The 21,702-nt window shown below is 38.0% G+C and overlaps 1 protein-coding gene across 4 annotated transcripts in view; it reads left to right on the forward strand.

The window, feature by feature from the left end:
* tec (tec protein tyrosine kinase) overlaps positions 1-21,702 on the forward strand; it is a 161,749-nt gene that overhangs the window by 126,171 nt on the left and 13,876 nt on the right. For all 4 annotated transcript variants that reach the window (XM_072252748.1, XM_072252747.1, XM_072252750.1 and 1 more), the window contains 5 exons: positions 4,178-4,252; positions 5,632-5,803; positions 17,493-17,709; positions 18,678-18,742; positions 21,023-21,141. In XM_072252748.1, coding sequence (XP_072108849.1) covers positions 4,178-4,252; positions 5,632-5,803; positions 17,493-17,709; positions 18,678-18,742; positions 21,023-21,141 — 648 coding nt within the window. The remainder of the gene's footprint in view (positions 1-4,177; positions 4,253-5,631; positions 5,804-17,492; positions 17,710-18,677; positions 18,743-21,022; positions 21,142-21,702) is intronic.

The following is a 21,702-nucleotide window of genomic DNA, read 5'->3' on the forward strand; positions in this document are numbered from 1 at the left end:
TTGCACCTTTCCAAAATCTGCCTCCCAATCTGCTGCTCTGTATCTCTGCTGCTACCAGGGGGCCTACAGAATACCACCAATAGAGTAACTGCTCCCTTCCTGTTCCTGACTTCCACCCATACTGACTCAAAAGAGGATCCTGCTACATTACCCACCCTTTCTGTAGCTGTAATAGTATCCCTGACCAGTAATGTCACCCCTCCTCCCCTTTTTCTGCCCTGTCTACCCCTTTTAAGGCACTGAAATCCAGGAATATTGAGAATCCATTCCTGCCCTGGTGCCAGCCAAGTCTCTGTAATGGGCACTACATCATAATTCCATGTATGTATCCAAGCTCTCAGTTCATCACCTTTGTTCCTGATGCTTCTTGCGTTGAGGTACACACATTTCAGCACTTCTACCTTACTGTCTTTACACCATTTATTCTGCTTCTCTTTCCTCAAAGCCTCTCTATATGTTAGATCTGGCTTTACTCCATGCACTTCTTTCACTGCTCTATCGCTCTGGGTCCCATCCCCCTTTCAAATTAATTTAAACCCTCCCGAACCATGCCAGCGAACCTACCTGCAAGGATATTGCTCCCCCTCGAGTTTAGGTGCAACCCATCCAATCTGTACAGGTCCCATCTTCCCCAGAAGAGATCCCAATGATCCAAAAATCTAAAACCCTGCTCCCTGCACCAACTCCTCAGCCACGCATTCAACTGCCATCTCCTCCAACTCTTACCATCACTGTCACGTAGCACTGGCAGCAATCCTGAGAACCTCACCCTTGAGGTCCTGTTCTTCAGCCTTCTGCCTAGTTCCTGAAACTCTCACTTCAGGACCTCATCCCTCTTCCTGCCTACGTTTTTGGTCCCAACATGTATCACGACTTCTGGTTGCCTTCCCTCTTGTACCGGGATGTCGTGCAACCGGTCAGAGACATCCCGGACCCTGGCACCCGGGAGGCAACAAACCATGTGGGTGTCCTTCTCACGTCCACAAAATCTCCTGTCTGCTCCCCTGCTATAGAATCTCCAATGACGACAGCTCTCCTCTTCTCCGTCCCACACTTCTGCACCACCGGGTCAGACTCAGTGCATGAGAAAATCTGCAGATGTGTTCTTTATTGTCAATGTGAAATTGGAAGTAATTTACTAAATTGGATTTGTGCCAGGTCATTTTTTGTTCATGCCACATGTTAATTTGGATATAAAGAGCATGATACGTACCCAAGGTACTTAAGGAGGTGGCTCTAAAAATCATGGATGCATTGGTAATCATTTTCCAATGTTCCTTAGATTCAGGATCAGCTCCTGTGGTTTGGAGGGTAGCTAATGTTATCATACTTTTTAAGAAAGGAGGGAGAAAGAAAACAGAGAATTATAGACCAGTTAGCCTGACATCAGTGGTGGAGGAGATAATAGATAGACAATAGATAATAGGTGCAGAAGTAGACCATTCGGCCCTTCGAGCCTGCACCGCCATTCTGAGATCATGGCTGATCATCTACTATCAATACCCGGTTCCTGCCTTGTCCCCATAACCCTTGATTCCCCTATCCATAAGATACCTATCTAGCTCCTTCTTGAAAGCATCCAGAGAATTGGCCTCCACTGCCTTCTGAGGCAGCGCGTTCCACACCTCCACAACTCTCTGGGAGAAGAAGTTCCTCCTCAACTCTGTCCTAAATGACCTATCCCTTATTCTTAAACCATGCCCTCTGGTACTGGACTCTCCCAGCATCTGGAACATATTTCCTGCCTCTATCTTGTCCAATCCCTTAATAATCTTATATGTCTCAATCAGATCCCCCCTCAATCTCCTTAATTCCAGCGTGTACAAGCCCAGTCTCTCTAACCTCTCTGCGCAAGACAGTCCGGACATCCCAGGAATTAACCTAGTGAACCTACGCTGCACCTCCTCCACAGCCAGGATGTCCTTCCTTAATCCTGGAGACCAAAACTGCACACAATACTCCAGGTGTGGTCTCACCAGGGCCCTGTACAAATGCAAAAGGATTTCGTTGCTCTTGTACTCCATTCCCTTTGTAATAAAGGCCAACATTCCATTAGCCTTCTTCACTGCCTGCTGCACTTGCTCATTCACCTTCAGAGACTGATGAACAAGTACTCCTAGATCTCTTTGTATTTCTCCCTTACCTAACTCCACACCGTTCAGATAAAATCTGCCTTCCTGTTCTTGTTCCCAAAGTGAATAACCTCACACTTATTCACATTAAACGCCATCTGCCAAGTTTCTGCCCACTCACCCAGCCTATCCAAGTCACCTTGAATTCTCCTAACATCCTCATCACATGTCACACTGCCACCCAGCTTAGTATTATCAGCAAACTTGCTGATGTTATTCACAATGCCTTCCTCTAAATCATTGACGTAAATCGTAAACAGCTGTGGTCCCGATACCGAGCCCTGTGGAGTCGACTGTAAAAGATGAAATAGCGGCACATTTGGATAGCAGTAACAGGATTGGTCCGAGTCAGCATGGATTTATGAAAGGGAAATCATGCTTGACTAATCTTCTGGAATTTTTTGAGGATGTAACTATGAAAATGGACAAGGGAGAGCCAGTGGATTTAGTGTGCCTGGACTTTCAGAAAGTCTTTGATAAGGTCCCACATAGGAGATTGGTTGGCAAAATTGGAGCACATAGTTTTGGGGGTAGGGTACTGACGTGGATAGGAAATTGGTTGGCAGACAGGAAACAAAGAGTAGGGATTAATGGGTCCCTTTCAGAGTGGCAGTCAGTGACTAGTGGGGTACCGCAAGGCTCGGTGCTGGGACCACAGCTATTTACAATATACGTTAATGATTTAAATGAAGAGATTAAAAGTAACATTAGCAAATTTGCAGATGACACAAAGCTGGGTGGCAGTGTGAAATGTGAAGAGGATGTTATGAGAATCCAGGGTGACTTGGACAGGTTGGATGAGTGGGCAGGTGCATGGCAGATGCAGTTCAATGTGGATAAATGTGAGGTTATCCACTTTGGTGGCAAGAACAGGAAGGCAGATCTGAACGGTGTCAAGTTAGGAATAGGGGAAGTACAACGAGATCTGGGTGTCCTTGTTCATCAGTCACTGAAAGTAAGCATGCAGGTACAGCAGGCAGTGAAGAAAACTAATGGCATGTTGGCCTTCATAACAAGGGGAGATGAGTAAAGGAACAAAGAGATCCTTCTGCAGTTGTACAGGGCCCTGGTGAGACCACATCTGGAGTATTCTGTGCAGTTTTGGTCTCCAAATTTGAGGAAGGACATTCTTGCTATTGAGGGAGTGCACTGGGCTTGTATATACTGGAATTTAGAAGGATGAGAGGGAATCTGATTGAAACATATAAGATTATTAAGGGATTGGACATGCTAGAGGCAGGAAACATGTTCCCGATGTTGGGGGAGTTGAGGAAACTTTTTTTCACCAAGGTAGTTGTGGATCTGTGGAATGCTCTGCCTCAGAAGGCAGTGGAGGCCAATTCTCTGGATGCTTTCAAGAAAGAGTTAGATAGAGCTCTTGAAGGTAGTGGAGTTAAAGGATATGGGGAGAAGGCAGGAATGGGGTACTGATTGCGGATGATCAGCCATGATCACAGTGAATGGCGGTTCCGGCTCGAAGGGCTGAATGGCCTTTTCCTGCACCTATTGTCTAGAAAATGAAATATTAACACAGATTATTGCAAGGTAACACATTTTGAAATAAAAAGAAACAAGAAGCTTAGTCTGTGGTGAGTTGCTGGGAGGATATGGTCAATGGAAAGATATTAAATTGTTTAGGGAAACAGTAAGTTTTATGAGAATAAATACAATGCTCTTTAATGATAAAAATATATTGCGTATAGGTTTAAAAGGTAATGTGATGTTTTGAGATTTTAAGTTGGAGCTTGATCATTGTAATAAATTTGTTCAAATCATATTAAGTTACTGTGATCACTTCAGGGATCCTATTATAGAAAATAGGTTAAAGCCTTTGCTGGAAGGGACAGAGAATGATCTTGTTGCGCATATTCCTGTGAATGATGATTGAGCAAAGAGGATTATTGTCCTGTTTTCTAGTATGTCTCCTATCTCCTGTTACAGTGATTGTGATTTGGGATCCCAAGGCTGACTGGAACTCATTGAATAAAAATAAATGCAATCTGTAAAAGTAATGCCTTGATTAACATCATGAGATTTCATCCTAGGTCTTGTCACAAGATTACGATATCCAGTGGGCCGCAAAGGACGACATGCACCTAAAACTGCCGGCTTTAGCTATGGTAATATGTCCATATAATTACCTAATTCCTCAGTAGACTTTTGCTTTGAGATTTCTGTTTTAGATTTGTGTCTTGTTCTTTGCTCTCCACACCACCCGATCATACACTTAATGCCATATTTTGTTTTCTGTTGCTTAAACATTTAGTTGCTTATTTTAGAACATCCAACCCAGTTCAATCAATAGAATTGTTAGTAGAACCAATTTATTTTCTGGAGACAAATCCAGGTTTTTTTGTTATTGAGACAGATGCAGCAATCCTTTTGATCTGCCTCCTTAGTAAGCAGATGTTTTGCCAACACATTCATAATTTTTCATATATTTTTCTAATGATTTTAATTACTTGTGATCTGATAAACATTTGAGCAATTATTATAAAGTATTTAATCTGGGTATAAAATTATTTTTTTTTCCAAACTGTGTTTGAAATTGCATGGAAATCTAGATGTAGAACATGCTTTGTATTCAAGTATCATTTCGTAAAGCAAAATGCCTTTGCTTTATAAAATGATACTTGTATATAGATCTTTCCAGGGTTTTTTTGTGTCTACAAGACAGCTTTTGTTTGGACATAGAAAACAGAACAGAGCAGCGCAGGGACAGGCCCTTGGCCCATGATGCCCATTCCTACCATGGTGCCAATTTAAACTTGGTTCCAGTCGCCTGAGCTGTAATCCTTCATTCCCTACCCATTTGCATGCATGTCTAAATGCCTCTTAAATGTTGTTGTTGCATTAACTTGCCCCAAGGTACCTGCTACTCTCTGTATAAATATAAAAAACTTACCACATAAATCTCCTTTAAACCTTACCCCTCTCACCTCTATGCTGTACCCTATAGTATTTGACATTTCCACTCTGAGGGAAAAAAAACTCTGACCAGCTATCATACCTACGCCTCTCAATTTTATCTACTTAACATCAAGTTGCCCCTCAAACTCTGCATTCCTGTGAAAATAATCCAAGTGTAACCTCCCCCCCCCCACCCCGCCACCTGAATAGATTGTGCAGGTCTGTGCACATTTCCAACTAATCTATATCTCGATGAATCATCTGACTAACAGCTTTGCTGTGCATACTCTGATCATTTTTGTGTTGTCTGAAATCTTGCAAATCAGTCCTGCCTCATTTTCGTCCAAGTCATTTATATACATCTCCCTGAATCCCATGTGCCATTGTAATAGAGATAGCTTTTATTTCTTCAGCTATGAGTTCCTATCAATTGTGTGCTGTGGTAAGAAGGCTTTTGACTTTTGTGACAGCACTTACTATGATCAAGAAATCTAATAGAATTAAAATTATGCTGATACATTTCTCTGCTGTAATATTGAACATTACCATTCAGTAACACATTTAACATATTTGCTTATTGTTTACATAGATAAGTGGGAAATAAATCCATCTGAACTAACATTTATGAAAGAGTTGGGAAGCGGACAGTTTGGAGTGGTACGCTTAGGGAAATGGCGAGCTCAACACAAAGTAGCAATTAAAGCAATCCGTGAAGGTGCAATGTGCGAAGAGGATTTCATAGAAGAAGCTAAGGTCATGATGTAAGTTTTGACGGATTCACTGCAGGTTTCAGATAGTTTTGATTGATCTGGTTTGGCAAAAGTATTCAGTGTGATTAAAATCCTATATTGTATTTCTAGCATATAATAATTTGAGATTATTACCGTTTTTTCTTTGAGCTGAACTCAACAGGGATTAAAGTTGTCCAGAAACGAGGGGACACGCACAAAATACTGGAGGAACCTAGTAGGTCAGGTAGCATCTATGGAGAGGCATAAACATGCGGTGTTTCCCAAACCATTGACTGTTTATTTCTCTCCATTGATGCTGCCTGACCTGCAGAGTTCCTCCAGCATGTTGTGTGTGCTACTCTGGATTTCCAGTATCTGCAGAATCTCTTGTGTTTAAGAGGGGAATTTATTAGCAGGAAAAGAAAGTGATTTGTCATATATGCTAATGATTTGTATGAGAATTTAGGTGGCAAGTTTGCACATGACATCAAAATTAGTGGCATAGTTAACTGTGAAGAACATTGTCTAAGGGTACAAAAGGATGTAGATTGATTGGGAAAATGAATAAGGGGATGACTGATGGAACTTAACTTGAACAAATGAGAAGTATTGGATTTTTGGAAGTTAAACCAGGGAGGATATAAACAGTGAATGGCAGAACCTTGTGGAGTATTGTTGAACAGATGGACTTTGGGGTACAAATACATAGTTCCCTGAAAGTGGCAACACAAGTAGATAGTCTAGTGAAGAAGGTGTGGGGAATACTTGCCTTCATCAGCTGAGACACTGATTGGGTTGTCATGCTACAGTTGTATAAATCGTTGGTTAGGCCACACTTGGAATATTTTGTGTAGTTCTTGTCTTCATGCTATGATAAAATTGTGATTGAGCAAGAGAGGGGGCAGAAAAGAATCACCAGGATATTATTTGAATTGGAGGGCTTGAGAATACAAGGAGAGGTTGGATAGGCTAGGACTCTTTTCCCTGGAGCGGAGGAGGATGAGAGGAAACATGATAGAGGTAAGCAAAATTGAGGAACATAAATAGAATAGATAGCTAGAGTCTGGTTCCCATGGTAGAGCTGTCTAAAATTAGAGGGCACAGGATTAAGGTCAGATGGAGGGGGCTTAAAGGGGTTCTGAGGGGTAAAATATTTCAAGCAAATAAGTGAAGAGCAGTTGCTTTCAAGAAAGAGCTGCCAGAGGAGATGGTGGAAACAGAAACAGTGTCGATATCTGGATAGGTATCTGAATGATAAGGCAGAGAGGGATACAGAATTAATGCAGGCATGTGAGATTAGTGTAGATAGACATAACAGTTGGCAAAGACATGGTGGGCTAAAGGGTCATGTTTTATGTTGTACAACTCTATGAACAACAATGGCAGCAAATGCGATGTTAGTGTTCATTTCGAAAAAATGAATACAGAAACAAGGATATAATGCCAAGGCTTTATAAGGCATTGGTCAGCCTGCACTTGGAGTATTGTCTTTCTTTCTTTCTTTTTAAATCTTTTTATTGAATAAGTATACAAAAAGGTAAGCCATATAGGCACTAATACACTGTTAGAATATAATAAAATTACAGGAGATATTAATACAGAAAAAAAAGTGATACAAACAATGTAATTTAAACATAACATACTAAGGTAACATAATTGTATACTAATTTTTATATATATATATCAATAGAGAAAAGGAAAAAAAAAAACCCCAAAAAAACCCACCGTGCAACTAAACTAAAAGTAAAGCAAAGCAATGGGCTAACTTGGAACCAAGTAGAGTTAAAGAACTTAAAATCACGTCCTCAAACCCGACCTCCATTAAAAACAGTAAAAAAAAACAAGAAGGGTATATAAATATGGAGCAAAAAAGAGAAGAAAAAAAATTACATTAGATGAAAATATTGAATAAAAGATCTCCAGGTCTGTTCAAATTTAAGTGAGGAATCATAAAGATTGCTTCTAATTTTCTCCAAATTCAAGCATAATATCGTCTGAGAGAACCAAAAAAAGGTGGTTGGAGCATTAAGCTCTTTCCAATGTTGTAAGATACATCTTTTTGCCATTAAAGTAAGAAATGCAATCATTCTACGGGCTGAAGGAGAAAGATTACTGGAAATTTTAGGTAGTCCAAAGATAGCAGTAATATGGTGAGGAGAGATATCTATATTCAATACCTTTGAGATAATGTTAAAAATGTCTCTCCAAAAAGTTTCCAGAGTAGGACAAGACCAAAACATATGAGTTAAAGAGGCTATCTGCCCTGGACATCTATCACAAAAAGGATTAATATGAGAATAAAAGCGAGCTAATTTATCTTTGGACATATGTGCTCTATGAACAACTTTAAATTGAATTAGGGAACGTTTAGCACAGATAGAGGAAGTATTGACTAATTGTAAAATCTGCCCCCAGTCATCCACGGAAATGATCGAACCCAATTCCTGTTCCCAATCTACCCTAATCTTATCAAATGGAGCTTTCCTAAGTTTCATAATAATATTATAAATCATAGCTGATGCACCTTTCTGACATGGATTAAGGTTAATTATAGTATCTAAAATGTATGTAGGAGGAAGCATTGGAAAGGAAGAAAGTATAGTACTTAGGAAATTTCTAACTTGTAGATATCTAAAAAAATGTATTCTTGATAAATTATATTTATTAGATAATTGTTCAAAAGACATAAGGGAACCATCTAAAAATAAATCCAAAAACCGTGAAATACCCTTAGTCTTCCAAATTTGAAAAGCACGATCCGTAAAAGAGGGAGGAAAAAGTATGTTACCTAAAATAGGAATTGCTAGCCCAAATTGGTTAAGGTCAAAAAATTTTCTGAATTGAAACCAAATACGTAAGGTATATTTAACTATTGGGTTAGATACCTTTTTGAGGCGTTTCAAATCAAAAGGAAGAGAGGAACCTAAAATAGAGCCAAGTGTATAGCCCTGAACAGATTGTAATTCCAATGCTACCCATTTAGGAATGGATAGTATATCCTGGTCAAGTAACCAAAATTTCATATGTCGAATATTAATTGCCCAATAATAGAATCTAAAGTTAGGTAATGCTAAACCTCCATCTCTCTTAGCTTTCTGTAAATGTATTTTTTGAGTCAACTTTATCAAAAAAAGATTTTGGAACAAAAATCGGTAATGCCTGAAATATATATAAAAATTTTGGCAGGAAAAACATCCTAACTGCATTAATACGACCAATCAAAGTTAAATATAAAGGAAACCATTTAGATGAAAGTTGAATAATATGGTCAATTAAGGGTAAAAAGTTAATCTTAAATAAATCTTTGTGTTTACAAGTAATTTTAATCCCAAGATATGAAAAATAATTATTAATCAATTTAAACGGAAAGTTATGATATAAGGGAAGTTGTTTATTAATCGGGAAAAGTTCACTCTTACTAAGATTTAATTTATAACCTGAAAAGAGACTAAATTGTGCTAATAACTCTAAAACAGCAGGGATGGATTTTTGAGGATTAGGAATATATAAAAGTAAGTCATCAGCATAGAGTGATATTTTATGGGACTTTAAGCCCCAAGTTATCCCAGTAATATTTGGAGATTCTCGAATGGCAATTGCAAAAGGTTCTAATGCAATATCAAATAATAAAGGACTAAGAGGACAACCTTGTCGAGTACCTCGAAAAAGAGGGAAAAAAGGTGAGCTTAGAGAGTTAGTACGGACCGAGGCCGCAGGAGAATAATATAACAGTTTGATCCAGGATATAAATTTCGAGCTAAAATTAAACATTTCAAGCACCATTCTACTCTATCAAAAGCTTTCTCAGCATCTAAAGAGATAACACACACAGGAACATTTTGTGAGGGGGTATAAACAATATTTAACAGTGTGCGAATGTTATAAAAAGAGTAACGACCTTTAATAAAACCCGTTTGGTCTTCCGAAATAATAAAAGGAAGTACTTTTTCTAATCTGTTTGCTAATAACTTAGAAAAAATTTTAGAATCAACATTTAATAAAGATATTGGTCTATAAGATGCACATTGAGCAGGATCTTTATCCTTCTTTAATATTAGAGAGATTGACGCTCTATTGAAAGATTCGGGAAGTTTTCCAAGTTTTAATGAAGCCTCGAAAACCCTACAGAACCAAGGGATTAATTAAGGTGCAAAACATTTATAAAATTCTGCGGTAAACCCATCAGGGCCAGGAGCTTTCCCCAGGTTCATAAAGGAAATAACATTCTTAATCTCATCAGTGGTAATGGGAGTATCTAGCATAGAAGACATATCCTGTGAAATCTCAGGGAAGTCTAGGTTATCTAAAAAATCATTCATATATTTAGAGTCTCGAGGAGACTCTGATTGATATAAGGAAGAATAAAAATCAAAGAAGGTTTGGTTAATCCCCGCATGATTAAGTATCAGTCGATCATTTTGATTATAAATCTGATTAATTTGAGATTTAGCATAATTAGACTTCAATTGGTTAGCCAACAGCTTGCCAATTTTGTCACTGTGTACATAAAATTCACTTCTTGTTTTATTTAATTGGTTTACAATCGAGGACGAAAGTAATAAACTGTGTTCCATTTGGAGTTCAGTTCTTTGTTTATATAACTCCTCAGAGGGAGCTGTAACATATTTCTTACCAAGTTCCTTAATCTTGTCCACAATTACCAACTCCTCCTGCTTCAGCTTCTTCCTCAAAGCAGCAGAATACGAGATAATCTGACCACGAATATAAGCTTCAAAAGTATCCCAAAGAATGTTCACAGAAATATCCTCTGTATAGTTGATTGTAAAAAAAAGATCAATCTGTTCATTCATAAAGTTAACAAAGTCCGAGTCCTGAAGCAACAGCAAATTAAAACGCCATTGTCTATTATTTTGTGTATCGGCCTGAATTTTAATAGAAAGCTTAAGTGGAGCATGATCCGAAATGGTTATAGAGTCATAATCACATTTAATCACTGAAGAAATAAGACGAGAGTCAATAAAGAAATAATCAATTCTTGAATAGGAATGGTGAACATGTGAAAAAAAAGAAAAATCTTTTTCCTGAGGATGCAAAAAGTGCCAAATGTCCGTCGACCCAGAATCAGAGAGGAATGAATTAATCAAAGTTGCAGATTTATTAGGTAAGGTCCGTAGAGGAGCCGAACGGTCCAAAGCTGGAGATAAACAGGTATTAAGATCTCCGCCCCAAATCACTGAAAACTCATTCAAATTTGGGAAATGATTGAATAATGATTTATAAAATTCCGGACAGTCCATATTGGGAGCATAAACATTAACCAAAACTACCTTTTTATTAAATAGTAGACCACTAACCAGTAGAAATCTACCATTCGGATCAGAGATAATATCATGTTGTATAAAAGTAACTGAGGAGTCTATAAAAATAGAGACGCCTCGAATCTTAGAGTTAGAGTTCGAATGAAACTGTTGTTCCATCCAGAATTTAAAAAAACGTACTCTCTCCCCCCTCCGCACATGGGTCTCTTGTAAAAATAGAATTTGTGCTTTAAGTCTCCGGAACACTTTAAAAACTTTTTTCCTTTTAATAGGATGGTTAAGACCATTAGTATTCCAGGAGACAAAATTAATAATAGACTCCATAAACCCTAAAGTCAACCCGCAAAAAGGAGGATTGACGATAGGCTCGACCCACGAACCCGGAAAGGGAACAGAACAAATAAGAGATACCGGGAAGGAGAACGCAACCAATACTTCAATAGTGTACATAGCCCAAGAAGAAAAAAACTAAAACATGAAGCCCCTCCCACCACCCCCCACCCCATGACCCCAAGGCTAAATCTAAAACAGACCAGCCAGAAAGAAGCAAGCACTAAAACTACCCCCATGACTTCCGATAGACGCTCCCTAAAAAAAAGTGTAAATATAAAAAAGATCAGCTAGTTATAAAATAGTAAAAAAATAAAAAAATAAATCAATTAAAACAAACACTTAATATAACAGAGAAAAAGCCAGAAAATATTAAAAAAACCACAACAAACCCCAGACCCTATGAATAAACAAAAAAAAGAAATGAAATTATTAACATAAACTAGTTATGAAAACCTACAAAAAAAAGTAGATTTAAAAACTACAAAATTTAAGGCCTCAAAGGAAATACGTAGAATGACGCTGAGGAATAACCACCCAGAATCCCCTGGGGAAAAGGAAGGAATGACGCAGATAGAAAGAAAGTTTAGCAACCATATTAATTAATCAAAAATAAACTTTTCTGCCCATATAAGGCAAAAAAAAATTAAGGCCGACAGATTCACAACCTCCGATCAAACGGAGATAGTTAAAAATTACGATTAAGATGTTGAAGATGAAAATTGATCCAGATAACTCTGGGCATCCGATGGAGATTCAAAAAAATGGAGGGCTCCATCCAACGTACGAATCCTTAGACGTGCTGGGTAAAGCAGCGCTGGTTTTAAATCCTTCTTGTAGAGTTCCGACATCACAGATCTATAACGAACCCGTTGATCCCAAATTGGTTTACTGAAGTCCTCCACAAACCGAAAATGAAGATCCAAAAAATCAATGTAACCTTTAGATCGAACGAATCGAAACAGTTTCTCCTTGTCTTGAAAGTAATGAAAACGTAAGATGACATGTCGAAGTTTATCTGACTTAGACGAGTATGATGGAACTCTGTGAACACGATCCAATAACGGTGGTTGGTCAGGAAATACAGTAGGAAATGCATCTTTTAAGAGTTGAGAAAAAAACTTCATTGGGTTGTCAGATTCAGCAGCTTCACGCACCCCAATCATTCGAAGATTCTGCTGTCGCATTCTGGATTCTAAGTCAGAGTTTTTAAAGGTCAGAAAGTCAAGTTTCTTCTTCATTACATTAATTGTTTCTTCAATTTTACCCATCTTGAGTTCATTTTGTTGCGTGGATTTTTGAAGATTACATATTGCCGACTGATGTTCCGTAATAGATGTTTGTATTTTATCGATTGAATCGGCAATTTTCTGGAAATTAATTGAAATTTCCGCACGAATCAGCTCCATAATAGAGGTTGAAATTTCCCTTTGAATTAGATCCGATATAGCTTTCAAAGTCACCAGTGGTTCAGTCGGAGGAAAATCGGTACCTTTCGGTCTAACCGGAGGTTTGCCGTCCTTCCCATTTTTTCCATTCTTAGACATTGCAGACCTTAAAAGCATCCGATTATCAAAGAGCCCAATTTGTTTCAAAGTATTGTGAAAGTCGATGACTTAATGGTTAGTTAAAATATAGCTGATCATAAGAAGAAAAACTCAGAGGTAATGGAGCGAGTCAAGAACACGACTTCACTCCATGAGCTTTACCAGAAGTCCCCCTTGGAGTATTGTGAGAACATTTTGTACCCTTTTAAGTTCATAAAACATAGGAGTATATTAGGCCAATTGGTCCTCTGAATCTGCTCTGTCATTCTGTCATTGCTGATTAATTATGCCTCTCAACCCGGTTCTTCTGTCTTCTCCCCAAATCTTTGGCACCTTGACTAGTCAAGAACCTACCAATCTCCACTTTAAATATAAACAGTGACTTGGCCTCCACAACTGTGTTAATGAATTCCACAGATTCACCACCCCCTGGCTAAAGAAATTCCTTCTCATCTCTGTTCTGAATGGACATCCTTCTATTCTGAGATTATGCCTTCTAGTCCTAGGCTCCCCCACTATAGGAAACATTCTCTCTACATCCACTTTATATCAGCTTTTCAATATTTGATAGGTTTCAATGAGATTCCTTCCTTATTCTTCTAAACTCCAAGGAGTACTTCCAGAGCAGTCATATGCTCCTCATACATTAACACTTTAATTCCCAGAATCGTTCTCATGAACCTCCTCTGGACCCTCTCCAATGCCAGCACATCTTTTCTTAGATAGGTGGCCCAAAATTGCTCACAATACTCCAAGTGCAGTCTGACCAATGCTTTATGAAGTCTCAGCATCACATCCTTGCTCTTACATATATTCTAGTCCTCTTCAAATGAATGCTACCGTTGCATTTGCCTTCCTTACCACTGACTCAATCTACAAGTTAACCTTTAGGGAATCCTGCACAGGGATTCCCAAGTAACTTTGCAACTCTAATTTTTGAACTTTCTCCCTCTTTAGAAAATAGTCAATGCCTTCCACCCAAGTACATGACCATACATTTACCTACACTATGTTCCATCTGCCACTTCTTTGCCCATTCTTCTAATCTAACTTTTTGTCCATCTGCACATCCCTGTTTCCTCAACACCACCTGCCCCTCCACCTATCTTGGTATCACCTGCAAAGTTGGCTTCAAAGCCATCAATTCTGTCATCCAAATCATTGACATATAACGTGAAAAGAAACTGTCCCAACACTGGCTTCTGTAGAGCACCACTAATCACCAGCAGCCAACCTGAAAAAAAACTCTTTAATCTCACTCCTTGTTTCCTGCCAGTCAACCAATCTTCTGTTCATGCTGGCTATAGGATGGTCCTCGTTCTGCTGGATGAATTGAGAAAAGATTTACAAGTATGTTGTCTGGGCCTGGAGGGATTGAGTTATAAGATGATCAGGACATTTACCCCAGAAAGTACGAGTCCGAGGGTTGACAGAATAGGTTTATAAAATCTTGAGCAACATAGTCAAGGAGATTTGTCAGTCTTTCCCTCTTCCTCAAGTAGGACGTAGTTTTAAGACAAGGGGAGAACAAATATAACAGGGAGCAAGCATGCGCACGTGCATAGAATATCTTAACAGAAGCAGTGGTAGAGATAGGTACAATTATATCATTTAAAAGAAATCTAGGCAGGTACTCAGATTTGGAGAGAAATGGGCCATACACAAAGAAAAGAGACTAACTCAATTAGACAGCCTAGTTGACATGGATGTGGTAGGCCAAAGGGTCCATTTACTTTGTTGTATAACAATGACCTTATTAGTGTCAAATATACTTTATAACAATGAAAATATTACTTTTAAAAGTAATTAGTGTACTGCTGGAAGATAAAGCTAAGCATTGAGGGTCATATACAAAGACCTGCTTTCACTGGTTTTGAATAAAACAAGAGCAAGTTATGCTGGTTTATTCCCTGAGGCAGCTGCCCAAAAACCCTGGCCAGGATTTCCTTATTTGGATTATCCCAATAACGGTTTTCCTTATTGAGGTGATCCAGATAACAGTTTTCCTCATAAGGATGAACCTGATAACAGTTTTCCTCATCATGTTAACAGTGCAACTGTTAGCATAATTACTTGTCTCTTTCATGATTAAATGCTAGTAATATCCATTGCCATTTGCAAACATAAGGCAACATCCAGACCAACATAAATGCTGGGAATGATGGGCTCATCTGCAGAACTGGATGGCTCATGCTCAGTACAAGTATGTAAATGGCCTCAGAGATCTCCAGAAAACACCATTATTCATCACAAACTTCTGCTGTTACTTAGCCAACTTAATGTCACCAAATTCCTTCATTTTTGTTAGTAAGCCAGTTAATATACATGTTAACAAAAGCTTAAGTTAATGTACAGTGCCTATAAAATGTATTCACCCCCGCCCCAGAAGTTTTCATGTTTTATCGTTTTACAATATTGAATCGGTGGGTTTGATTTGGCTTTTTTGACACTGATCAACTCTTTCGTATCAAAGTGAAAACAAGTTTCTACAAATTGGTCTAAACTTATTACAATTATTAAACTTAATATAATTGTTGCATAATTACTCACCCTCTTCAAGTCAGTATTTAGTAGATGCACCTTTATCAGCTATAGCAGCCTTAAGTCTGTGTGGATAGGTCTCTATCAGCTTTGCACATCTGGACACTGCAATTTTTCCTCATTCTTCTTTAGAAAACTGCTCAAACTCTGTCAGATTGCATGGAGATTGTGAGTGAACAGTCCTTTTAAGTCCAGCCACAAATTCTCAATTGGATTGAGGTCTGGACTCTGACTTGGACACTCCAGGACATTAATTTTGCTGTTTTTAAGCCATTCCTGTGTAGCTATTGCGTTATGCTTGGGGGTGGTTGTCTTGCTGGGAGACAAATCCCCTCCCAAAATGCAGTTCTCTTGCAGACTGCATCAGGTTTCCTCCAGGATTTCCCTGTACTTTGCTACATTCATTTTACCCTCTACCTTCACAAGCCTTCCAGGGCCTGCTGCAGTGAAGCATCCCCACAGTATGATGCAGACACCACCGTGCTTCACGGTAGGGATGGTGTGTTTTTGATGATATGCGGTGTTCATCTTACGCCAAACATAGCATTTAGTCTGATGGCCAAAAAACTCAATTTTGGTTTCATCAGACCATAGCACCTTCTTCCAGCTGACTTCAGAATCTCCCACATGCCTTCTGGCAAACTCTAGCCAAGATTTTGTGTGTTTTTTTTTCAGCAGTGGCTTTCTCTTTGCCACTGTCCCATAAAGCTGTGACTAGTGAAGCACCCGGGGAACAGTTGTTGTATGTACAGTCTCTCTCATCTTAGCCACTGAAGCTTGTAACACCTCCAGAGTTAGATCATAAGACATAGGAGCTGAATTAGGCCATTCAGCCCATTGAGTCTGCTCCACCACTCCATCATGTCTGATCCCAGATCCCACTCAACCCCATACACCTGCCTTCTCACCATATTCTTTGATGCCCTGACCAATCAGGAAACAATCAAGTTTCACCTTAAATATACCCACGGACTTGGCCTCCACCACAGTCTATGGCAGAGCATTCCACAGATTTACTACTCCTTGGCTAAAAAAAAATTCCTCTTTAACACCAAGTGTTGTCATAGGTCTCTTGATGGCCTCACTCACTAGTCCCCTTCTTGCACAGTCACTCAGTTTTTGAGGATGGGCTGCTCTAGGCAGATTTACAGCTGTGCCATATTCTTTCCATTTCTTGAGGATTAACTTAACTGTACTCCAGAGGATATTCAGTGACTTGGAAATTTTCTTTTATCCATCTCCTGATTTGTGCCGAGGCAGATGTAGTGGCTGATGAGGTCAACTCCAGAATGGTCTGACTCAGCATAAGACCACAAGACATAGGAGCAGAATTAGGTCATTCGTCCATCAATTATCCTTGTGAATCTCCTGTGGACCCTCTCCAATGCCAGCACATCCTCTCTTAGATTGATGTGAAATGAGCAGGGAATTGTGGGATATGGACATGCACAGGTAGATGTGATTAGTTGACATCATGTTTGGGGCAAATATAGTCGGCCAAAGGACCTGTTCTTATACTGTATGCTTTATATTCTACAATGGGGCAAAAGATAAAGGGGGATTTTGGGGTGGCCAGAGCTTTCATTGAGGATAAGCAGATCATGCAGCAAACTCCAGTATGTGTGGGAGTTGTGTTTCCCTGCTTTCTCTCTTTAGCTTCAAATTTGACATCTCAAATCACGACTAGGAGTTTTCACTTTACAGCTATGAAATTGTGTGGTACCTCTGTTCATTGGGCACGGAAGGAAAGGGTAGCACAGGCATCCAGTGTGAGGGATGACACACTGGCATTGATCTCCAGATTTCTGTCTTTCAATGCACAGGAGAGCTAAAAAGTAGGCAGGAGGTGGACCGTGGTTCTACTGGCTAAAAGTGAACACAATCTTGTGTCACTGCTTATGTAAAATTTTAGAATTCTTAATATACTGTAAATATAGTGTTCATAATCTATAAACATAATAATGTAAAATTTAATTCACCTTTGAATTCAGATAGTTACTAAAATGTTGAATTTATCTGCAGGAAGTTATCGCATCCTAAATTAGTTCAACTGTATGGAGTTTGCACACAACAAAAGCCCATTTATATTGTGACTGAATTTATGGAACTTGGCTGTCTACTGAACTATCTCAGACAAAGAAGAGGGCAGCTAAACAACGAAATGTTACTGAGCATCTGTCAGGATGTGTGCGAAGGCATGTCATATTTGGAAACAAAGAAGTTCATTCACAGAGATCTGGTAATTTTAATTAATTCAGAAAAATAATGCAAACTTGCACCAATAAAACAATGCAGACTGAAATGACAGCTTCTTAAAAGGAGAGGAAACTTGCACAGTTAAGATAAAAGAAAAGAAGTGGAAATACTGCAGATTGAATTCACCAATCCAAATCAAGTGTAGCTCAGCAAGGAGTCTCTCTCTATTAAAATTAATTCTTTTGAGGAACTACACCCCTTAGTCTCTTTAGTTCAAAGCAACTGGCACTATTCAAAGATTAGAGTTCATATTTGGTAATTTTCTCCCCCAGCTGGCAGTTAACTAAGATCTCATGGTGTATCTGCTATCAGTTAAAATACATAACTGAATTTTAGATTCATTACTAAGTTTTGACTGAAGATCAGCAATTATAGGATTGCTGGTAATTAAACTGTATAAACTAATATGTCTATTTCTGTCATGATATTGGCCATGGAATTAATAGAAGGAGAGTAAATAAGACCAAGTATAGTCCTCTAGTGATGGAAGGCTGTAATAATAAGTGACGGTTTTATATGGGTATTTTCCATGATCAATTACAGGAATTTATTCATGGGAACATTGAAAATGAATGTTTGGATGTACAGTTCTAATTTGTTATCAACTTTATGACTTACATAATTAATCTACGATTTATATTTTAAAATTCTATGCACAATTCTGAATTTATATGGTAAAAGTTTAGCTTAATTTGTCTTTTCCTAGAGTAGACAGTCAAACAAAACCCAAGTAAATTCAACTGCAATGTTCAGATGTATCAGTGGCAAAGAAATTGATTAATCATGGATATGATTATAATGAGAAGTACATGGAACTTTGCCCTTAAAGTAACTATATGGAAGTCTAAAGTAAAGCATATTGGTTGTGATTGTGAATGCTTTATTGATGTTGTGGGTGGCAATGGAAACTGCTCAAAATTTATCTTAAGAAATATGGCTGTTTTTAATTAGGCTGCAAGGAACTGTTTGGTGAGTGAATCACATGTGGTGAAAGTGTCTGATTTTGGAATGACCAGGTAGGATAAAGCTTTTGTATCAAAATTATTTTTAGTTAATTGTTATGAGAAATCAAAATCAACAAAAGAATGCTTCCTATAACTAAAGTCATCCAATATCTTAAAAGTTAATACAAAATAAATGTATATATCCATATTTATTTATAACAAAGATCTTTAATATGGCAGACACTGTTAATTTTCCTTCCAGTATTTTGTCTATGTAATAGAAAATCAGTACATTGACATCTTAATGGGAAATGGGAAAAGAAAACCTACACAATTATTAGCAAACTATATGAATGCCAAGACTGCACTTCTCCACATTATTTTTTTAAGTTTTTATTTATTGAGATACAGAATGGAATAGGCCCTTCTGGCCATTCAAGCTACACTGTCCAGCATTCCCTGATTTAATCCTAGCCTAATCACGGGACAATTTACAATGAGCAATTAACCTACCAGCTGGTATGTCTTTGGACCATGGGAGGAAGCTGGAGCACCTGGAGCATGGTCATGGGGAGAACATACAAACTCTTTGCAGGCCGTGGCAGGAATTGAAAATCAGTAACTTTTAAAACTAAAATGCATTTTTACTTAGTGATGTAATGCCTAAAGAAATATTTTACTCAAAAAAATGCTCTCAAAAATTAAATTTACTCATTACAGGCACACTCATCTTACAATGCCTGACTTGTGCACAACATTTAGATATAAACAAGTATTTGGAAGAATGGAGGGATAGATTTGCCATTGCTTTGGTGCTGCAGAGAGCTTCTGCTGTGTGAGAACACAGTTTGCAGCCACATTTCTGACTTGCAAACTATTCAGGTTACAAATAGTTCAAAAGAATGGAACCCTGCTGTAACCTGGAGTTTGAGACTTCAGATTAAAAAAAATAAAACGATCTTCAATTTGTAGGCTTCAAGTAGGCTCTTTTAACTTAATTCTCTGACTTCAGTCACAAATGTATTTGAGTGTGTGCAGTTTGCCGCTACTCAAAAAAAACCCACCTATTTCTTCTTGTGTGTGTATGCAAGATGAAGAGCTGAGTTTTATTTCTGCCTCACTCCCAATGCTTCTGACCTGCTACCATTTGGTTTTGCCCCATTTCTCTATATCAGCTGCCTAATTTAGGTATGATTTTCCCTGACATTGTGCAAGGCACAATGACTTCTGAAGATTTAAGTAGAGAAACAGTAGGCAGTGACAGTATCATGTCACAGGAAACTAATTGAGTAAATTCTCTGAGTAACTGTTAAGTAGTGCACAAAAGGTCAAATCTCTTAACTTAGGCCTGCTTTTTAAATTAATTATTGGCTTATTCTCCTTCATCGAGCTTAACCTCTAATGGCAAATATTTACTGTCAATGAACTGTAAGGCCATTTTTGTGGGGGGGGAGGGGGGAGACTTTAGGGTCAGAAATCATTATTCATTATTGAACTATTGCTTCTTATGCCAGCATATACCAATTTTTAAACTCGAAACTATGGATGAAAAGTCTTACTCCTTAATCTGTCGACTTTTGCTCAAAATGAAATTACTTAAAGCTTCTTTTTCCTCAGCAATTTTAAAATGTCAATTATAAGAAGAAATAACAAGTAATAAAATACAATATTACACGTATCAAGACGTTATATATCATCATGCTATTTATTTTCCATTGTAGCTTTTAATCCAATCATTAAAATTTTACTTAAGATCCTGAGAACAATCTTGATTGCTTTTAGTCCAGATCTCTTAAACACAGACCTAAATTTGAGTTTTGACCACATAACATCAAAATTCTACAATGCGCAGAACTGAAGGAATCTTTTTCTTTAGAATGTAATGGTTTCTACTCATTTTGTCAGAGTAATTTTAAAATTAAGCCCTTGAACATTTAGGGCTTAAAATCTGGAGGGTGGCTTCAAACCATAATCTGTTGGCAATCAACCTGGGATTAAAACATTTTGCAGTTGTGCTGAAAGCTTATTTCCATAGGTTAAGCAATATGTCACAAGAAATATTAGAATTAAACTGAATATATTAAAAGGAAAATTAGTATATTTTTTGTGCATTCATACAATATACAACATTCATATGAGCCACTGTTGGTATGCTGATAATGATTTGAATTAATAATTAATAATAATAAACAATAATAATTAATAATTGGATATATGCTAAACATTGAGTATGGAGCAGCAAAGGAGAGAATGGATTGAAATCAATAGCACCAATTTACATGTGATGAATCAAATAACCTCTTTTTGTTATGAAATCAATAATATAATTTTATTCATTTGCATCATCTTCAGATATGTCTTGGATGATCAGTACACTGGTTCTTCGGGTGCTAAGTTTCCAGTGAAATGGTCTCCCCCTGAGGTGCTACATTACTCTAAATTCAGCAGTAAATCGGATGTTTGGTCATTTGGTAAGAAAATTTAATCTAAACGGATACTACTTAAACGTGTTCCATTTGTCATATCTCTAACAATGCAAATTTACTCTGAGAGCCTTGTCCCAACCTTGTAACTTTCACCACAAAGAGCAGCAGGTGCATTGAACACTACCACCTGCAGGTTCACCTTCAAGTTGCGTACTACCCTGATTTAGAAAATTAATACTGGTCCTTTCATGTTGCTTTGCCTAAACCTTGAAACTCCATGCAACACTGTGGGAGCTTCTTTACCAGAAGAGCTGCAGCTGTTCAACAAGATAGCCCATTACTTCTTCCTGCATGGCATTTAGGGATACACAGCAAACTCATCAATGCTCAGATCCCAAAAATGAATCAAAAACAAAATATTTATGCAGCATTCTAGAGGTTGAAATAAGAATACATAAAAAAATCAATTTCAATCTGACCACAATTCGTAGCAGGATTGACAACTTCTCAACCCAGCTCTGTTCTTTCTCACACTCTTTTTAACACTCCGTGCAACATACTGTCACAGTGTTCTTTCAATGTGTGAAAATTGCTGCTGTTTTGCAA

Source organism: Mobula birostris, chromosome 3 (assembly GCF_030028105.1).
Source record: "Mobula birostris isolate sMobBir1 chromosome 3, sMobBir1.hap1, whole genome shotgun sequence".
Taxonomy (NCBI): Eukaryota; Metazoa; Chordata; class Chondrichthyes; order Myliobatiformes; family Myliobatidae; genus Mobula; species Mobula birostris.